A 20,013-nucleotide genomic window follows, 5' to 3' on the forward strand; every position below is an offset into this window, starting at 1 on the left:
ACTAAAAGCATTGTATTTGGGACAAATCATTCACTAAAACCTAAACTTCAACTAATACTCGTAATAAATAAAGTGGAAATTGAGCAAGTTGAGGTGACTAAACTGCTTGGAGTAACCCTGGATTGTAAACTGTCATGGTCAAAACATATTGATACAACAGTAGCTAAGATGGGGAGAAGTCTGTCCATAATAATGCGCTGCTCTACCTTCTTAACAGCACTATCAACAAGGCCTACAAGCCCTACAGGCTCTAGTTTTGTCACACCTGGGCTACTGTTCAGTCATGTGGTCAGGTGCCACAAAGAGGGACTTAGGAAAATTGCAGTTTGCTCAGAACAGGGCAGCACGGCTGGCCCTCAAAAGTACACGGAGAGCTAACATTAATGGCATGCATTTCAATCTCTCGTGGCTCAAAGTGGAAGAGAGATTGACTTCATCACTACTTTTTGAAAGAGGTGTTGACAAGCTGAATGTACCGAGCTGCTGTTTAAAATACTTGCACACAGCTCGGGCACCCATGCATACCTCACAAGACATGCCACCAGAGGTCTCTTCACGGTCCCCATGTCCAGAACAGACTATGGGAGGTGCACAGTACTACATAGAGCCATGACTACATGGAACTCTATTCCACATAAGGTAACTGATGCAAACAGTAGAATTGGATTTTAAAAAGCAGGTAAAAATACATATTATGGAACAACGGGGACTGTGAAGAGACACACACAACGGTACAAAACATGCATACACATGCATTGTGATATTGTTGTATGGTGGTATTATATGTTTTGTATTGTAGATATGTAGTGGTGTAATAATGTTATATGATGTACTGTTTTATCTTTTGTTTTGTATGTAATGTAAGTGCTTTAATATGTTTGGACACCAGGAAGAGTAGCTGCTGCCTTGGCAGAACTAATAGGGATCCTTAATAAACACCAGGAAGAGTAGCTGCTGCCTTGGCAGAACTAATAGGGATCCTTAATAAACCCCAAGAAGAGTAGCTGCGGCCTTGGCAGGACTAACGGGGATCCTTAATAAACCCCAGGAAGAGTAGCTGCTGCCTTGGCAGGACTAACGGGGATCCATAATAAACCCCAGGAAGAGTAGCTTCTGCCTTGGCAGGACTAACGGGGATCCCTAATAAACCCCAGCAAGAGTAGCTGCTGCCTTGGCAGGACTAATGGGGATCCCTAATAAACACCAGGAAGAGTAGCTGCTGCCTTGGCAGGACTAACGGGGATCCCTAATAAACCCCAGGAAGAGTAGCTGCTGCCTTGGCAGGACTAACGGGGATCCTTAATAAATACAAAGCCCCCCTTCCCAAAGAGCCCTAACTTCTTAGTATGTAGCAACTGCATTGTAACTACATTGTGTGTGTGTATTACATCTGTGTGTAATTGTGTTGGGATCTGTCTCCCCAGCAATCCGAGGCTTCTCTCCTCAACATAAGATCAATAGCTTTGCGGAGGCCAAGGGTCTGGACCGGATCAACGAGCGCATGCCCCCCCGCCGTGACGCCGTCAACAGTGTTGGTGTATCCATGGGCCGCATGAACATGGGGGAGCCCAACGGCACCGACAACAACAGCAATATACAGGGATGATGCACACACACACACACACACACACACACACACACACACACACACATTTAAACACTATTTCATACACGCTCTGAAACACACACATAGATATGAAGTACATACACCAACATACACACATTTGACTTACACATACTCACAAATACACTTGATTTAAACATAAAGTACACACACATACTTATACATACACATAAACACAAAACATACAGGACACACAAGTCAACATATACCCTTATACAGGGATGGTACACACACCATCCTCCTCCTCCCCCTACCCCGTCCTGTTGCTGCCCAGCCCACCTCTCCACCAGTGTGGCAAGACTTTGCCATGGATGGTTGAGGCGTCCTACTGGACAAACTGTACTGCAGGTTCCATCATTACCTGATCTGACCTGGTCACACACACTACTGCAGGCCCCTGACCTGACCACACCACACTACGGAACACTCTACTGGACGTTCTGGAACACTCTACTGGACGTTCTGGAACACTCTACTGGACGTTCTGGAACACTCTACTGGACGTTCTGGAACACTCTACTGGACGTTCTGGAACACTCTACTGAACGTTCTGGAACACTCTACTGGACGTTCTGGAACACTCTAGTGAACGTTCTGGAACACTCTACTGGACGTTCTGGAACACTCTAGTGAACGTTCTGGAACACTCTAGTGAACGTTCTGGAACACTCTACTGGACATTCTGGAACACTCTACTGGACGTTCTGGAACACTCTAGTGAACGTTCTGGAACACTCTACTGGACGTTCTGGAACACTCTACTGGACGTTCTGGAACACTCTAGTGAACGTTCTGGAACACTCTAGTGAACGTTCTGGAACACTCTACTGGACGTTCTGGAACTCTCTACTGGACGTTCTGGAACACTCTAGTGAACGTTCTGGAACACTCTACTGGACGTTCTGGAACACTCTACTGAACGTTCTGGAACACTCCAATGCAAAACAAAGAGCTACTGTTCTGTTCTCATTGTGTAGTAGGGGTGACTTGGTGACAGATGTTACCTTTCTGTTGTGTTGGGGGCAGAGGGAGAGTGGGGGGGATTGGGGAGGGGAGGCATGGGCTGAGAGGTCAACGAGGGCTGAGGTGGCATGCGGTAGAGGGACTTCCTGTCCTGGATTTTCAGTTTCCTCTTCTCATTTTAAAACAGGAAGTTGTGTGGTCAGCCCGGTTGGTGGTTTACTTCATTCACTTTATTTTATAAGATAGCTAGATAGATAGAGAGATGGACTGGATGGTTGTCGTGACGTCCATGGGAGTTTATTTGTGTGTGCTCGTGTCTGCATTTGCGATTGTGTGAGTGTATGTGTGTCTGTGGGGGTGAAATTTGAATGGCATTTTCATATGCAACATACAAGGTTGTGCTATCGAACATGTTTTGCTACTAGTACTATATGATAATAACAGAACATTCAAATGAAACATATTATTTATTTACTTCAAGGAAAAGACAATGTTGTCAGAAGGTTAAAAATACAGTCTTATTACCTGAGTGTTCTCTCTCGATCTTATTTTATAAGCCAATATGCTCCACTGGTCAGTTAGTCAGGACTAAAGTGTGTGGCCCACTGTTAATTCACACAGAGTTCACAGTACACTCACTACACCCCAGGCAGGCGCTGCCTCTAAAGTCAGTCAGATAGATTAAACTGACCTTAGATCAGTTTTAGTGGCAACGTCTGTCTATTCCACTCTTATGTTCTATTGCTGCCAAAACTGATCATATTTCACTTTTAAGGGCATCTTTTTACCACTTTTACTTATTCCACTTGCTGGGACTAGCTACACGTTTTATGTTCTATTGCTGCCAAGTCAATCATAGAAATAGAAAGCATAGAATGGATACCTGTATCAGAGATTGAAATGTAGAAATAACTATGATAGATTGGCTGTTTTGCTGGCATGCAATCAGAATCAGCAATGAGTGAAGTCCATTCCATGCGTTCCATTTCTACGGTGTCCTCTTAATGTGCTGTCCAGTAGCCTATAACCTGAGCTGGCTGCACTGGAGGAAGCTCCTATAGTGTATATGCTGTTGTGTTCTACCTTGAAAATGAAATGAAGTGTTTTTGGCTGAGTGTGAGCAGTGGCTAACAGAAGTCAACAGAAGGTTATTTATTTGTAAAGCATTTATAAACGCATCAATGCATGCAGTTAAGTTATTTGATAATAATAATGTGAAATTCGATTTGTGCCATGTTTCAGTATGGTAAGTTTCTTTTTTCTTGCTTCAAAATTAACTAAGGGATAATATTTATTTTGCAAAACATTTATTTATGATTTTTATACATTTTTTGGGGTGATTTTGTTATTCTTTTTTAAATGTTTTCCATGACTGTATTATGAATTAATTTTTGTTTTATTTTGATGCTGTACAGACTGGAAGCTTCTATGAGGTGAAATGCATTGTGACTCTATCTCTCCTCTCTTCTCTGTTGATGTACAGGAGTTGCTTTTAAACCTGCAATAGCGTGAATTAATGACCATACTATAAAGAGACAGACTTCCATTCAGGCAGCCAAAGCATGATTGCATGGCAAACTAATCTGTAAAAGCAGACACAGTTACAGAAGTTGTCTCTCAAATTTTAAAGGAAAAGTGTACTCTCTAATCATAATTCTTAAATGATATTCTTGTTATTTAATATTATTATTATTCTATTTATAATTAACATTATTCTTAAGCTCTCTGCTGGTTGCTCTCGCATTTTTCTGATCTTTGTTTGGTCTCATTGTGCTTTATTTTACGAGGTGAACTTACTGGAGACCTTGTGCCATATAGTTTGTGCCATGGCTCTCTGTCTCATCACACACACTGTACGCATGCCCCATGGGACAAACCACTTTTTTTTACTCTTGAATAAAATATGCATGAACCTTTGGCATACTTCTGTTTATTTCCTCCGTTGTTCACAAACACATACAGAAGTGCGCACACACACACACACGCACACACACACACACAATGTCCTTTGGCTGGTGGACTATTCTTAATATACACAGGAAACTGTTGAGCCTGAAAAACTCAGCCACGTTGCAGTTCTTGACCCAAACCGGTGCGCCTGGCACCTACTACCATACCCGTTGAAAGGCACTTCAGTCTTTTGTCATACCCATTCACCCTCTGAATGACACACACACAATCCACGTCTCAATTGTCTCAAGGCTTAAAAATCCTTCTTTAACCTGCCTCCTCACCTTCATCTACGCTGATTAAAGTGGATTTAACAAGTGACATCAATAAGGGATCATAGCTTTCACCTGAAATCACCTGGTCAGTCCATGTCATGGAAAGAGCAGGTGTTCATAATGTTTTCAGTGTATGTTCTCTAATTACCGTCTGGTGGAGAACGCCCCATCAGTAGATCACACACAATAACTGCAGCTGGATCAAGCAGACTCTAGCTCTATTGAAAACACTCTTCCACAAATATTTGCAGGAATGATGTGGCATCCAGGGGATACATTTTAATTTTATTTATGAATTGAAATTTTTCCTGACATTTTCTGTAATATCTTTAGGTTACCTAGTCCAGGATTCCACACCTGGATAGGGACCGTGACTTGTAGTGCTGTACTGTGATGTGCTGTGCTGTGTAATAACACTGTAATAAGGTTTGAGTGGACTTGAGAGAGGTGGGTTGACAAACTTGTTACATCACCTCCCCAACAGGTTATCACAAGAACACATACTGTATGATTCATCAGAAATGTAGCAGCTGTAGAAGTCTGGTTATAAAAACGTCCTCCTACGCTTACACCCATAACTCTTCCACCACTCCCTGTTCCACTACAGTTATCTATTACACCCATAACTCTTCCACCACTCCCTGTTCCACTACAGTTATCTATTACAGTACATGCCTCTTCCACCACTCCCTGTTCCACTACAGTTATCTATTACAGTACATGCCTCTTCCACCACTCCCTGTTCCACTACAGTTATCTATTACAGTACATGCCTCTTCCACCACTCCCTGTTCCACTACAGTTATCTATTACACCCATGCCTCTTCCACCACTCCCTGTTCCACTACAGTTATCTATTACACCCATAACTCTTCCACCACTCCCTGTTCCACTACAGTTATCTATTACACCCATAACTCTTCCACCACTCCCTGTTCCACTACAGTTATCTATTACACCCATAACTCTTCCACCACTCCCTGTTCCACTACAGTTATCTATTACAGTACATGCCTCTTCCACCACTCCCTGTTCCACTACAGTTATCTATTACACCCATAACTCTTTATCTTCCTCTCTCTATCTCTTTATCTTCCTCTCTCTATCTCTTTATCTTTCTCTATCACTCTCTATCGCTCTCTATTCATCTTTATCGCTCATTGTGTGGGATATATTGCCTCACTGCCACCTCTGTCAAACTGAAAATGAAAGTATTACCCAAGTTTGTATAACACAAAGGCATGGAAGGAGAGAAAGAACAGTGAGAAAGAACGTGGACGAGGAAGAGATGCTGGCTCTGAGTTATAATCTCCAGTGAACTCTTTTATTCTTGGATTGTCTCTGTTGTTCTGTGTTCTGGAACTGGGACCACTCCAAACAGGAGAAAGGTAAACCTCAGCGGATTAGCAATGTCAGCAGCAAACTTTTGAAATCGTTTCCTTGAATTTGAACTGAACCTTAAAATGAAGTAATAGTCTCTAGATCTGGGTACAGGATAATAATTCCCTCAAGGAAAAAAGTATTTATTGTGTATGTATGAATGCATCACTGATAGTCTCCCGTTGTGTGGTATGAGAATGTAGTCAAGGAGATGATGTATGAATCACGGTATGTTTCCATTACTCTGTAGTGCATGGGTAACATCAGGGCACCATTTAATAGTTTCCCTATTATACTGGACTATAATTCTTATTTCTAAACCGAAGGTGATCCTCTCCTGTTCTACCATATATTATATATTTTTTTAATCAGAGTGAGGGTTTCTCTTAAAGAGATTAGCCATATTATTTTATTCATGATAATCAGATTCACAATTGCAAATGATCTCACGTAATTGTTCCCCTATAGTTGAGTTCAGGATTAAAAGATAATCAGGCTTTGAACCATACTGTACTAGCCAGTTTACATTTCTGGTAAACCAGCATTGCCTTTGAAACAGTGCCAGCAGGTGTGTGAAGATAGGAAGTGAATCTACTCCTATAAACCACACACACACACACACACACACACACACACACACACACACACACACACACACACACACACACACACACACACACACACACACACACACACACACACACACACACACATTTGGGTTCTTAGTTGTTCTCAGATGGCTGTTCTTAGTTCTCCGACTTTCCGTACAAGGATGTTTTAATGTGACGTATTATGAGATCTCATACACACAATGCCACTGATGAAGAGGATGAAATCTAACCCGAACCCTGGAAATACTTCTTCATAGAAGGTTATTCCGGGGAAGTTGTGAAAATGACAAAAGGAAGAGGAGTTTACTGAGGATTACTGTAGTGTTGTATCATACTAAGTCATGGTCTCGTTACGTCTGTTCCTCAGATGCAGCAATTGGGAGGGGAGGAGTGTCTGGTCCCTCAGCCTCGTGGGAGTTTACCCAAAGCCTGTGCGATAGGATTGGCTTCTGTGGTGACGGCGGCTATCTTGGTTTGGGAGCCTGAGGGCTTCTTCAGACACGTTTCCGCAGCAATACTCATCCTGACTGTGGGGCCCTTGCTACACGGAGTGTTTCTTCTCTCAGAGGAATGTCTTCATCATGCAACTACCAGGTGAGGGAACTTATTAACTTTCATACTCATACTCACAAAACATGGTAGGCAAATAAATTGATTTACATGGATATTTACATGTTATTTACATGGATATTTACATGTTACCTGCCCTCCCTCTCTCCCTCTCTCTCTCTCTCGCTTCCTTTCCCTCTCTCCTCTCTCTCTTTCTCTCTGCCCAGGTACCGTGGTCGGAGGCTGGGTCAGATGGTGACAGCCTGTGTGGGTGTATGTACCCTCCTGGGTGTGGGGTTGGCAGTGCTGCTGTTTATCTTGACCAAGCCCCAGCCCTGGAGGGACCAGTGGAGCATGGTTATCCTGGCCTGTGTCCTCTACCCTCTACTCAAAACCCTGGGAGTACTGGTGAGATAACAAGCTCCTGATCTGGAACTCTCACACACAGTATGAGCCAACAAAAGACCCTATGTGTCTCCAGGTTGAGTTTTAATCAGCAGTCTAGTTCTCCAAACCCTTTCCTTTATGCCACTAATAACACAGTTTACCTTGGTAAAGCCAATGAAGGTGAATGATGCTATACGAGACTGTAGCTTACATGCTGCTGTAAAATGTTGACTGTATGTTAGTGTGGTTCATGTTAGCTCATAGTTGTGTTTTTTTATTTGCACATCACTGTTGTGGTTTCTGTACATTGAAACCCGAAAGAGGAACCTCTATTGCCCTCCAGTCAGCAGAAGTGGCATGGACTTGTTTTGAAATACACCAGGCAGGTTTAATTTTGTTGTGGTTAATTTCTTCTGAAAATCATTTAGGGAAGAAAACTAGTTTTCCTTCATTCCTATCTTTTTATCCCAGATTTCCTGCATGTCTATCTCTTGGCCTGTGAGTAATTCTGTTCCTTTTCCGGTTGTTTCTCTCTCCCATGTTCAGGGTCCGTCTGAGGTGGAGGTGTCAGAGATCTGTGAGACGAGAAAGATGAACGTGGCTCATGGCCTGGCTTGGTCTTTCCACCTGGGCTACCTCAACCTGGTTCTGCCTCGTAAGTAGCATCAATTCATGTAGTGCGCTTATTTAATAAATGAAAAAGCTGTCATGTCAACGTTGTGTTCCTGTTCAAATTGACATGTATCCCATTGTGCGTGTGTGTGTTTCTCTGGTAGGGTTGGAGGGTTCTATCACAGCGTTCCGTGCTTCACATAATGCAGGTTCGTTTGAGACCAGGGGTTCCAGAAAGCTCCTCATTCTCCTCCCTCTCAACGCAAACATTACTCACACGCTGGAGGACGAGGACACCAACATCCATTTCCATGACAACCTCCCTGACACAGAGATCGACAGGGCAGGTGTCAGGGGGCGTGTCTACAAGCACAGTGTCTACACCGTATTGGACAAGGACAGACAGGTAGGCGGGATTCATTTAGTCACCTTCTCAAACACTATCTCAAAGTGAAATGCATCACACTGGCGCCACTATGTGGTCAAATTGTGAATCAACAGTGAGTGCTTATGAAGCACTGGAAAAGACTAAAACAAACATGGAAAAGCCCAACACTTGCACCATAGTGGACAAATGTGTGGACAATCTATAAACCCATTTGCAGATTTTTTACACTGAAACGCCTAATCACAGTATCTCTTGTGTGTGTGTGTGTGTGTCTGTAGGCCCATCACTGTGTTGTGGAGTATGCCACCCCTCTGCTGACCCTGTATAAGATGTCTCAGGAGAGCAGTGCAGGGTTTGGGGAGAAGGACAGGAGAGAGCAGGTGCTGCTGTTCTACAGGACTCTACAGGACATACTGGACCGCTCACTGGAGTGCAGGAACCGCTACCGACTCATCCTCCTCAACGGTTAGATATCATGCTATTTACATGTTACCTGCCTTTCTCTCGCTCTCTCTCTCTCTCTGTATAAAAAATAATTTCCTCCTATGTGCCCAATAGTACGACCTATGAACCCTATATAATTTCTACTTCCTGTAGATGAACATGAGGATGACCCTCACTACCTGTCCAACTCCATTCTGAAGAACCTGGATCAGCAGGAGAAAGAAGAGTTCTATGTTCCCCCTTTCATCCCTCAGCCTGAGGTGGACCACCCATTCTATGCCCTGCCCATCATAGACAACTGGCGCCGAGCTGAGCCAATGAGCAGGGTGCCTACGATCATGATCAGTCATGACATGCCACGTACGCTCAGGGAACCGGTTGAGAATTCGGAAGACCTTTCTCCATGAGACAGGTCTAGAGAGATAAACAAAATAAATTGCACTTATGCACAACAGCAGCAGCACTAAACCAGGCTGCAAGGTAGGAAGCACTCAAAGCCATCTCAAAGTAGAGCAACAAGGCATTGCCTTCCCCTTTACCCTGCCACTCATTGCTTAACATACAGTGCATTTGGAAAGTATTCAGACCCCTTGACTTTTTCCACATTCTGTTACGTTAGTCTTATTCTAAAATTTATTAAATTGTTTTTCTTCCTCAATCTACACACAATACCCCATAATGACAAAGCATAAACAGGTTTTGTAGATTTTTTGGGCAAATTTATAAAATGTATCAAAATAAATATAACATTTACATAAGTATTCAGACCCTTTACTCAGCACTTTATTGAAGCACCTTTGGCAGCGATTACAGCCTCAAGTCTTCTTGGGTATGACGCTACAAGCTTGGCACACCTGTATTTGGAAAGTTTCTCCCATTCTTCTCTGCAGATCCTCTCAAGCTCTGTCAGGTTGGATGGGGAGCGTTGTTGCACAGCTATTTTCAGGTCTCTCCAGAGATGTTAGATCGGATTCAAGTCCGGGCTCTGGCTGGGCCACTCAAGGACATTCAGAAACTTGTCCCGAAGCCACTCCTGTATTGTCTTGGCTGTGTGCTTAGGGTCGTGAACCTTCTCCCCAGTCTGAGGTCCTGAGTGCTCTGGAGCAGGTTTTCATCAAGGATCTCTCTGTACTTTGCTCTGTTCATATTTCCCTCGATCCTGACTGGTCTCCCAGTCCCTGCCACTGAAAAACATCCCCACAGCATGATACTGCCACCACCAGGCTTCACAGTAGGGATGGTGCCAGGTTTCCTCCAGACGTTACGCTTGGCATTAAGGCCAAAGAGTTCAATCTTGGTTTCATCAGACCAGAGAATCTTGTTTCTCATGGTCTGAGAGTCTTTAGGTGCCTTTTGGAAAACTCCATACAGGCTGTCATGTGCCTTTTACTGAGGAGTGGCTTCCGTCTGGCTTCATCAGACCAGAGAGAAGAGTCGTGGTGGTTCCAAACTTATTCCATTTAAGAATGATGGAGGCCACTGTGTTATTGGGGACCTTCGATGCTGCAGAAATGTTTTGATGCCTCGACACAATCCTTTCTCTGAGCTCTACGGACAATTCCTTCGACCTCATAGCTTGGTTTATGCTCAGACATGCACTGTCAACTGTGGGACCTTATATAGACAGGTGTGTGCCTTTCCAAATCATGTCCATTCAATTGAGTTGAGTTTACCACAGGTGGACTCCAATCAAGTTGTAGAAACATCTCAAGGATGATCAATGGAAACAGGATGCACCTGAGATCAATTTAGAGTCTCATAGCAAAGGGTCTCAATACTTATATATTTATGTTTTTTATGTTTTCGCTTTGTCAATGTGGGGTATTGTGTGTACATTGATGAGGTAAAACATTTATTTTATAAATTTTAGAATAAGGCTGTAACGTCACAAAATGTGGAAAAAGTCAAGGGGTCTGAATACTTTCCGAATGCTCTGTACGAGGGTCAGATTGCATACAAACAGAGGAATAACAGAACATTGTTAATGGTGTAACACAATCCTGTGTTGGCTGTAACGTTTGGCCACATACTGTAAGTGTTGTGTTTCTGTATGTATACAAACAAACAGAAACAGGGTCAAGTTACAACAACAACCCTGCTCATTCCTCTCATTGTGTGCATGTTGTTCTACACTCAGTTCTGTAAGTCATCTGTCCGTACTGTATGTATGGGCTCCCGAGTGACGCAGCGGTCTAAGGCGCTGCATCTCATTGCAAGAGGTGTCACTACAGTCCCCGGTTCGAATCCAGGCTGTATCACATCCGGCCGTGATTGGGAGTCCCATAGGGCAGCGCACAATTGGCACAGCGTTGTCCGGGTTTGGCCGGGGTAGGCCGTCATTGTAAATAAGAATTTGTTCTTAACTGACTTGCCTAGTTAAATAAAGGTTGAATAAAAAATAATGCTTTGATGGATTTACATTGTTTGCACAGACAGAATGTGCATGCTTGAACCATGGGGCAGAGAAGAGCGAGAGGAGAGAGAGAAGGGGAGAGAAGAGAGAGCCTGAGGGACACTGAATAGTAACAGCCTAATTATTCCAAATAGTAGTGGTACGGAAGTAGGGGTGATGGTAATGATAGCAGTTTAATGATGGTGGTAGTAGTATTACTGATGTAATGGTGAGAATGACAGTTAGTTATAGTTTCATTTTATGTGTTTAAACTTTTATCTTTATTATATTTCTACTATTGACTGTTACCATTTTATTGTTGTTATTATTTTTAATTTTTATTTATATGTAATTTATTTACTACCATTTTATATTCTTATTATTCATTATTTTATTACAATGTATAATGTAAACATTGTTGCTTTTGCAATGTACAACGCAATGTTTTTCATGCCAATAAAGCAACTTGAATTTGAGTGAGAGAGAGAAAGATCCCATATCTGCATGCCTGGCCCGGGGCTAGGGAGTGAGCTGAGTGCTGAGCCTGGGCTGATCATTCAGAGGAGAACAGAGCCTGAGTCACAAGTTACCAGTCATGTTATCCATCTACAGCGTACACACGCACACACACACACACACACACACACACGATCCGGAGGATTCCTTTAGAAACACCTCTTTGTGATTGCATCAGATACCATATCCATTTGATTGAGTGAATGACATAAACAGACTGCTAACTTGGATACTGTTTAGAAAAGTTGAAACTATACAGTAGGTGTATGGATTCAAGGTTGTAGATTTTCCTAGACAGCAACACATGACCTGCTGATTGACCATACAGGAGCTAGCAAGCAGGTGACAGACTGGGACTGGTCTGGCGTGTTCTGGGCTGACAGTGTCTCCACTTCAATGAATGTGCTTGGAGGACATTTTTACAGAAATAGGGCACATCAGTGATACACTCTTAGAAAAAAGGGTTCCAAAAGAGTTCTTCGGCTGTCCCCATAGGAGAACCCTTTTTGGTTCCAGTTGGAACCTTTTTGGGTTTCATGTAGAACTCTCTGTGGGAAGGCTTCTACATGAAACTCAAAATGCTTCTACCTGGAACCAAAAAGGGTTCTTCCTTTTTGGTTTTACAGTAGATAGCAAATTTTTTCTTAGAGTGTATATTTTACAGTAGCATTTGATTCATTTCCTGAATTAGGTCAATCGTTTCCTGAATTAGGTAAATCAGTTGAGAACCTTGGAACACCTGTTCTCAATCTGATGAGGAAGCTGATGATATCTGTGAGCAAACACACACACACACACACACACACACACACACACACACACACACACACACACACACACACACACACACACACACACACACACACACACACACACACACACACACACACATGGACGCACACACTTACACACACAAAAAACATGGGAAATGGAAGCAGAGAGGATGTCTGCATCAGCCCAGCCAGACACAGTGGTAAACTCTACAGACCAACACATTCTGTAGTTTCCATTCACTTCCATAGAAAAACGGTGAACTTCCTATTTACTGTTTAGACATCATAATGATCTGGGCAGGGCTGAAGATGATAGGCTGGTGGTGTACAGCTGGTGTCCCAAAAGGGTCAATTTCCTTTTCTGTGACTCATAACTGAATGCTGTTACAGTCAGACTCCGTCCTGGGACACAGGTCCAGCCATAAATTCTCGACAGGTCCAGCAACACCTGAGCCTAAAAATAGCACATAGGTTTATAGATAGTGTGAGACTTGTATTCTCATTTCTAATACACACTACAAGGCCTGTGTGTGAAAGAGTGGCGTGCTTAGAAAACATTTACTCTTCCAGATACTCATTAATTTCACCATGTCTGAAACAATGTGGTGTGGGTGTTGAAAGAGCCAAGGGAGAGAGGGAGAGGGGGGATGGGGGAGGGGGAAGGGAGGATCCAAGATTCATTGGAAATTCCCTTCCTGCCTGATCAGTGAGTGTCAGGCCATGTGATGTGATTCACCTGTGACTCAGCCCAGGTAAGGCTCGTGGCTGGCTGGCTGGCCTTGTCTAGACCGGCAGGCACAGGTAGAGGGAACAGAGCAGTGAGTGTATTCCAGTGTATTCCGGGAACCCTCAGGTGACATATTTAGAAAGGGATTCATCAAAAGGGAATTAAGCCAACCACCTCCAATATACAATAAATCATGTTATGGGGGATATTGAACCTAAGCCTATCTTTTTAGGCCTACATTAGGCCTGGGTATCCATAATTCTGTCATCAATTACATTTATGCTTAGAACAGTATAAAACAATTTTTTATAAATACACTATACATACAAAGGTGTGGACATCCCTTCAAATTAATGGATTCGGCGACTTCAGCCACACCAATTGCTGTCATGTGTATAAAATCGAGCACACAGCCATGCAATCTCCATAGACAAACATTGGCAGTAGAATGGCCTTACTGAAGGGCTGTGACTTTCAACTTGGCACCATCATAGGATGCCACCTTACAAAACAAGTCAGTTCAACAAATTTCTGCCCTGCTAGAGCTGCCCTGGTCAACTGTAAGTACTGTTATTGTGTAGTGGAAACATCTAGGCGCAACAACGGTTCAGCCGCAAAATGGTAGTCCCACTACCAAGTTCTAAACTGCCTCTGAAAGCAACGTCAGCACAAGAACTGTTCATCAGGAGCTTCATGAAATGGGTTTCCATGGCCGAGCAGCCGCACACAAGCCTAAGATCACATTGCGCAGTGCCAAGCGTAGGCTGGAGTGGTGTAAAGCTCACCGCCATTAGACTCTGGAGCAGTGGAAACGCGTTCTCTGGAGTGATGAATCACGCTTCACCATCTGGCAGTCAGTCGGACAAATCTGGGTTTGGTGGATGCCAGGAGAACGCTACCTGCCCGGGTGCATAGTGTCAACTGTAAAGTTTGGTGGAGGAGGAATAATGGTCTGGGGCTGTTTTTCATGGTTCGGGCTAGGCCCCTTAGTTCCAGTGAAGGGAAATCTTAACACTACAGCATACAATGACATTCTAGATGATTTTGTGCTTCCAACTTTCTTTCTTTTTTTCACCTTTATTTAACCAGGTAGGCTTGTTGAGAACAAGTTCTCATTTACAACTGCGACCTGGTCAAGATGAAGCAAAGCAGTGCGACACAAACAACACATGGAATAAACAAAACATACAGTCAATAATACAATAGGGAAAAAATTATCATAATTTAAAAAAATATATATATATATATATATTTGTGGCAACAGTTTGGGAAAGGCCCTTTCCTGTTTCAGCATGACAATGCCCCTGTGCACAAAGCGAGGTCCATACAGAAATGGTTTGTCGAGATCGATGTGGAAGAACTTGACTGACCTGCAAAGAGCCCTGACCTCAACCCCATCGGACACCTTTGGGATGGATTGGAACGCCAACTGCGAGCCAGGCCTAATCGCCCAACATCAGTGCCTGACCTCACTAATGCTCTTGTGGCTGAATGGAAGCAAGTCCCTGCAGCAATGTTCCAACATCTAGTGGACTGCCTTCCCAGAAGAGTGGGGGTTGTTGTAGCAGCAAAGGGGGGGACCAATTCCATATTAATGGCAATGATTTTAGAATGAGATGTTCGATGAGCAGGTGTCCACATACTTTTGGTCATTTAAGCAGGGGTGTCAAACTCATTCCACAGAGGGCCTAGTGTCTGCAGGTTTTTGGTTTTTCCTTTCAATAAAGCCCTAGACAACCAGGTGTGGGGAGTTCCTAACTAATTAGTGATGTTAATTCATCAATCAAGTACAAGGGAGGAGCGAAAACCCGCAGACACTCGGCCCCCCGTGGAATGAGTTTGACACCTGTGATTTAGTGTATGAGCGTTGGATACTTTTATTTTATTGATAACCTAACAATAAACCTTTCTAATAACATAAATGGCACAGAATACTGGATAAAACGGGTGATGTTGTCAGTACTGAGCGGCCAGTCAGTGCAATGTCTAGGCATGTGGCGTGAGGCTGATTCAACCCCTTTCAGCAGTTGCTCACCGTCGCGCTGCTATGGTAACCAAGGAGGCAGTCCCACACGTGAGCAGCTGAAGCAACCAAGGATTACTATTTAAACACCGTGGGCGCTCTAGCGACTTCAATCAACTGACTTCTACATGGAGGGAATAGACCGAAAACCTGTATCACTAAGTGGAGTACTGGAGATAGAGAAAAAATCACAATGGTCTATACCCCGGCTTTGGTCCTCGGACACGGAATGCTCATTATGTCTGAAGAGGATAGAGTAGTCGAGCGAAAGTTTCTATATCAAATCACATCGAGCGACAAAAAAGATACGCGTCGGGGCAGCCTTGAAAGTTGCGAATTCATCAAGGAAAGGAACTCCTCAAGTAAGGCTCTGTTCTGAAATCTAAATTTGTATTTCATCGGATATATGTACTGTTATAAATAATGGCTTATTATAACTGTCAGTTAATTCTGGTGACTTTATAGGCCTTTTGTCAACTTTAGCCTAGGACTCAGGTTTTGACCATTCCAAGCGGTGGTAGATATTAATGTAGCTGATGCAGCCATATAGTCTACTGTGTAGCCGACTGCTCATGACTGTCAGTTGATGGTCTGTTCTTGACAGTTCATGAATTAAACAGAGCTCTGTCTCGTTTAAAGTTGCTAATACATTGCCTTATTTTGACGATCAATGTAAAAAAAAATGTTGCACAATAGATAAGAATAGTCTGTTACAATGCTACATTTTAGTCATTTAGCAGACGCTCTAATCCCGAGCGATTTACAGTAGCCTAGTGAGTGCAATTGAAATCGAACACACTCTGGCGTTGCAAGCGCTATGCTCTACCAACTGAGCCACACGGGACATGTTACTGAGTGTAGTATTATAAGACTAATCATCAAAATAAGACAATTTAAGATGGTTTGAAATGTATTATTGCAACGCTTTTTGAATAGTATAGGCCTTATCAAATGTCTGTAATACAAAAGTATAGGCGGTACAACTTCAACTCATGGTTCATCAGCAATATATTGATATTAACAGACTCTTTTTCAGGTGTGGACTCTGAAATGACTCTTGACTGTGAGGAGAGAATACTCCAGCAGGACATGATCAGGCAGATCGAGAGTTGTCTCTCTGAAGCTAAAGAATCGAATCTGCGCTGCCGAGTGCTGCTGCTTCCCCGCCCGCTGACCGCAAAGGTTGCCCGGGACGTGGTGCGTTCCTCAGTTGGAGAACCGTGTGGGCTCCGCGGGGCCTTCATACAGGTATATTTGGAGACAAAACAGGGCCTTCAGCTGCAGACGCTGGGCACTATATCGCCCGACCCGACCGTCACTCCTACCTTCGAGCTGTCCGTAGTGTTCAAGCTGGACAAAGACGGTTGGCCTCCTCTCAAGCACATATTCGTTACCGACAAGTTGTTGAAACTACGACCCCAATACCGGCTGGTCAAGAAGAAATTGTATTCCTCCGCGAGCCCTGTCATACACGAGTTTTGCTGAGAGGTCATTTCTGATCAGGGATCAACATGTGGCATGTTTCTACATTCCTTTTAGGAAAAAAAGCTCTGCACCACTTTGATGTTTTTTTGTGTACTAAATGTATGTCAATATACATCTGTATTAGAGTTAAAATTCTAATGAAAGTTTTGCACTGTATATGCACTGGAAAATGACTGGAACAGTCAGCTCAATTGTGAAACGAAATATATTATGTGTAGGTAAAAATGAGGGAATGGTTACCCTAAAAGTTTTGTATGGCTGGAATTTGAGTTGACCTAGTTAGAAAAAAAGCACAGAATGCATGTTACCTTGCTGGTTCTAGCAGGGGTTGAAATGTGTTAAAGTTCTGTACAAATGTAGGATCTTCATTTGAGCCAGTTAGCTGCAACAGGAAATGTGAATTATGTCAATTATAATTAATGGACAGTTTTGTAAGGCATGATATATTTTTCGTAAGAGGAAATCATATCTAAAATTTCAAAGTGGGAATTAAACTTCAGAAGCCATTTTGAACCTCAAATACAAGTAAAACATTTTCTGCATTGCATGGTTCTCAAATTTAAGATCCTACATCTGTTCAATAACAGCCATAGTTTGTTTTTTTGCACATATTTTGTTTAACCATGGAAAACTCATGTTGGATGTGAAAGCAGAGGGAAGGCAAGCTGGTATTGCCCCTAACCCTGTGTGCAAATGTTTGTCTTGCAGTATTGTTAAAGTGAAATCTCTTTTTTTTGCACAGTATCCTTTTCAGTGTTGCCATACTCTTTTAATCATTAGAGCTGTCAAACATCAATGTCTACACTTTATACCCAAGAACTGAAGGGCTCAACTTGGGTCTGTCAAAATATAGACTGACATTACCATTGTTTTCAATTCTCCTAATCTCTAATAAACAGTTGAGCAAAACACAATGAAATGAGAAACTAAACAGCTGTACATAAAGTTCAACACTCAGTTACTACTCTATTGTACTCCCACTAACATACAGTAGACATCCCACTGGGCACACCATGTCATGTCAACGTGGAAATGGGGGTCATTTTTGGTTGAGATCAAGGAGATTTCAACCTTTTATTAACCCACTCCAGACAGCCAGAAGTTTGTTGAATTCCCAATGGGTTATCACTGCTTTCAACCATCTAAAAGCACAACCAAATTCCAATGGAAAAACTGTCTGATTTAGTTCTCATCTAAATATATTATCACTGCACTTCAAGGATTTAAAAGCACAACATTCAAATGGGAATACAATGTCAGATGTTTATTTAAATAACCAAATTACCTGGATAACAGTTGGTTGAGATTACATTAATAGTGCAAGTGATCAATGCTGGTTGAGATTCTGCACAGATGTTTAATATTATGAAGATCTCTACAGACCTGCGACCTTCGCATGCCATCTGGAACATTAAGGCTCTCTGTGATTACGTAAGACGTTGATAGTTATAGTAACCTCAGAGTGTGGCCATGGATGTGCTACTCATTTTAAGGTTGAATATTTTTTTTTACATTAGTTTGTAAGAGCCTTAGCTTTAGGCTATTTACAGTATTACAAAAGTCATATCGCATTGTGTTCGTTTGACAACTCAACCAAATATCAACATTTAAAAGAGATGGATTTACTGCTTGGATAGTTTAAATCGGTCATTGGTTTAATCCTATTATTTAACTTGAGTTTTTTGGTTAATTTTGAAAATCCAGCATGATTTGTTAATAGGCTTTTTACTGTATTGCAAAAGTGATATTGAATTAGGTTTGGTTGTCAACGCAACCAAATAAACATTTGAAGGAGATGTATATTTTGTGCCACTGACTTGTCTACCAATTAATAAGTTGGATTCACATCTCCAACTCAACTAAAACATTAAAGAATAGGACTAAATCAAATTAAACTATTTAAAATGCAATTAAAGTTTGATTTAATTTAGTCCTATTACCTTTTTGGTTGAAATAGAGACATGAATCCAACATATTCATTACTAAACTTGAAGATGACATTTGAAATCAACCAAAGCTTGAAACCCTAGACCTATGTGTATGGTTTATTTTGAGTTGAACCCTGGGTTGAATTGAAACAATAGCTGTTGATGACTTTGCAAAGGCTATATAGGACTAAACATTATTATTGATATTACTTATAGGAGTATGGTTATACTTCATTTGCTCTGTTAAACCTATCCTTTGGAATGACTTCGATAGCAACAGTCAATTATGTAGTTATTAAGAGATCTCTCAATAATACATTTCTCATGATAGCACATTGTTAGTCAGTGACAAATATCAAAGCTGGGCTTGGTTAAAACTGGATGGGAGACCAAATGGATAGCTGTGTAGACCAACTCTGCAGTAGGTGCTGCTGCCCAGTCTATTGTTTTTTTAACGGATAGTGGACATAACGTTGAAGATCAGACATTGTTTCAAAGGTACAAATGAAACAGAATTTATACACAGTTTATCTATGTGCAAAATTGGTTACCATGATTACATAATTCTGTGGTTGAAAATTCACCCTCAAAACAAGTTGATTACTTTTTGCAAATCCACTGTATTTTCCATAGAAATAAGAATGAATAGAAAGGGCATCTCCATTCAAGTCAATGATGGCATAATGGGTGGACTGGCAGCCATTGAGTGTACCCATGCCAGGAAGTAAAAACAGGAAGTGTACCTTTCAATCTGTGCTGTGATTTGTTAAGTCAACTCAATTGATATTACAAAAAATACATTCCATGAGCCACATTAGTTAGCATCATTTGAATGAACATTCTACATTACCATGGCAATCCAGCATCAGTTGATAGAACATTCTACATTACCATGGCAATCCAGCATCAGTTGATAGAACATTCCAAAATACCATGGCAATTATTGCATCACATAACCAGGCAGCCATTGTGTATACATGAGTTAA

At 42.1% G+C, this 20,013-nt stretch overlaps 3 protein-coding genes across 3 annotated transcripts in view; all 3 read left to right on the forward strand.

Moving 5' to 3' along the window:
* The window catches only part of LOC120062153 (serine/threonine-protein phosphatase 2B catalytic subunit alpha isoform-like), a 76,831-nt gene extending 75,225 nt beyond the window's left edge, over nucleotides 1-1,606 (forward strand). Inside the window, exon 14 of the mRNA XM_039011959.1 lies at nucleotides 1,425-1,606. Within this exon, the coding sequence (XP_038867887.1) occupies nucleotides 1,425-1,606 (182 nt within the window). The remainder of the gene's footprint in view (nucleotides 1-1,424) is intronic.
* Nucleotides 1,607-7,170: 5,564 nt separating this feature from the next.
* LOC120062057 (stimulator of interferon genes protein-like) lies at nucleotides 7,171-9,745 on the forward strand. Its single transcript, XM_039011862.1, has 6 exons — nucleotides 7,171-7,397; nucleotides 7,580-7,760; nucleotides 8,286-8,394; nucleotides 8,516-8,757; nucleotides 9,018-9,204; nucleotides 9,337-9,745. Exons 1-6 carry the CDS (start codon nucleotides 7,171-7,173, stop codon nucleotides 9,588-9,590), a joined length of 1,200 nt encoding a protein of 399 aa, XP_038867790.1. The 3' UTR covers nucleotides 9,591-9,745.
* Nucleotides 9,746-15,745: 6,000 nt separating this feature from the next.
* Nucleotides 15,746-17,970, forward strand: si:ch211-39i2.2 (uncharacterized protein LOC449866 homolog). Its single transcript, XM_039012435.1, has 2 exons — nucleotides 15,746-15,976; nucleotides 16,651-17,970. The coding sequence occupies exons 1-2, from the start codon at nucleotides 15,808-15,810 to the stop codon at nucleotides 17,097-17,099; spliced, it is 618 nt and encodes a 205-aa protein (XP_038868363.1). The 5' UTR covers nucleotides 15,746-15,807; the 3' UTR covers nucleotides 17,100-17,970.
* Nucleotides 17,971-20,013: the final 2,043 nt, after the last annotated feature.

This window comes from Salvelinus namaycush, chromosome 17, assembly GCF_016432855.1.
Source record: "Salvelinus namaycush isolate Seneca chromosome 17, SaNama_1.0, whole genome shotgun sequence".
Taxonomy (NCBI): Eukaryota; Metazoa; Chordata; class Actinopteri; order Salmoniformes; family Salmonidae; genus Salvelinus; species Salvelinus namaycush.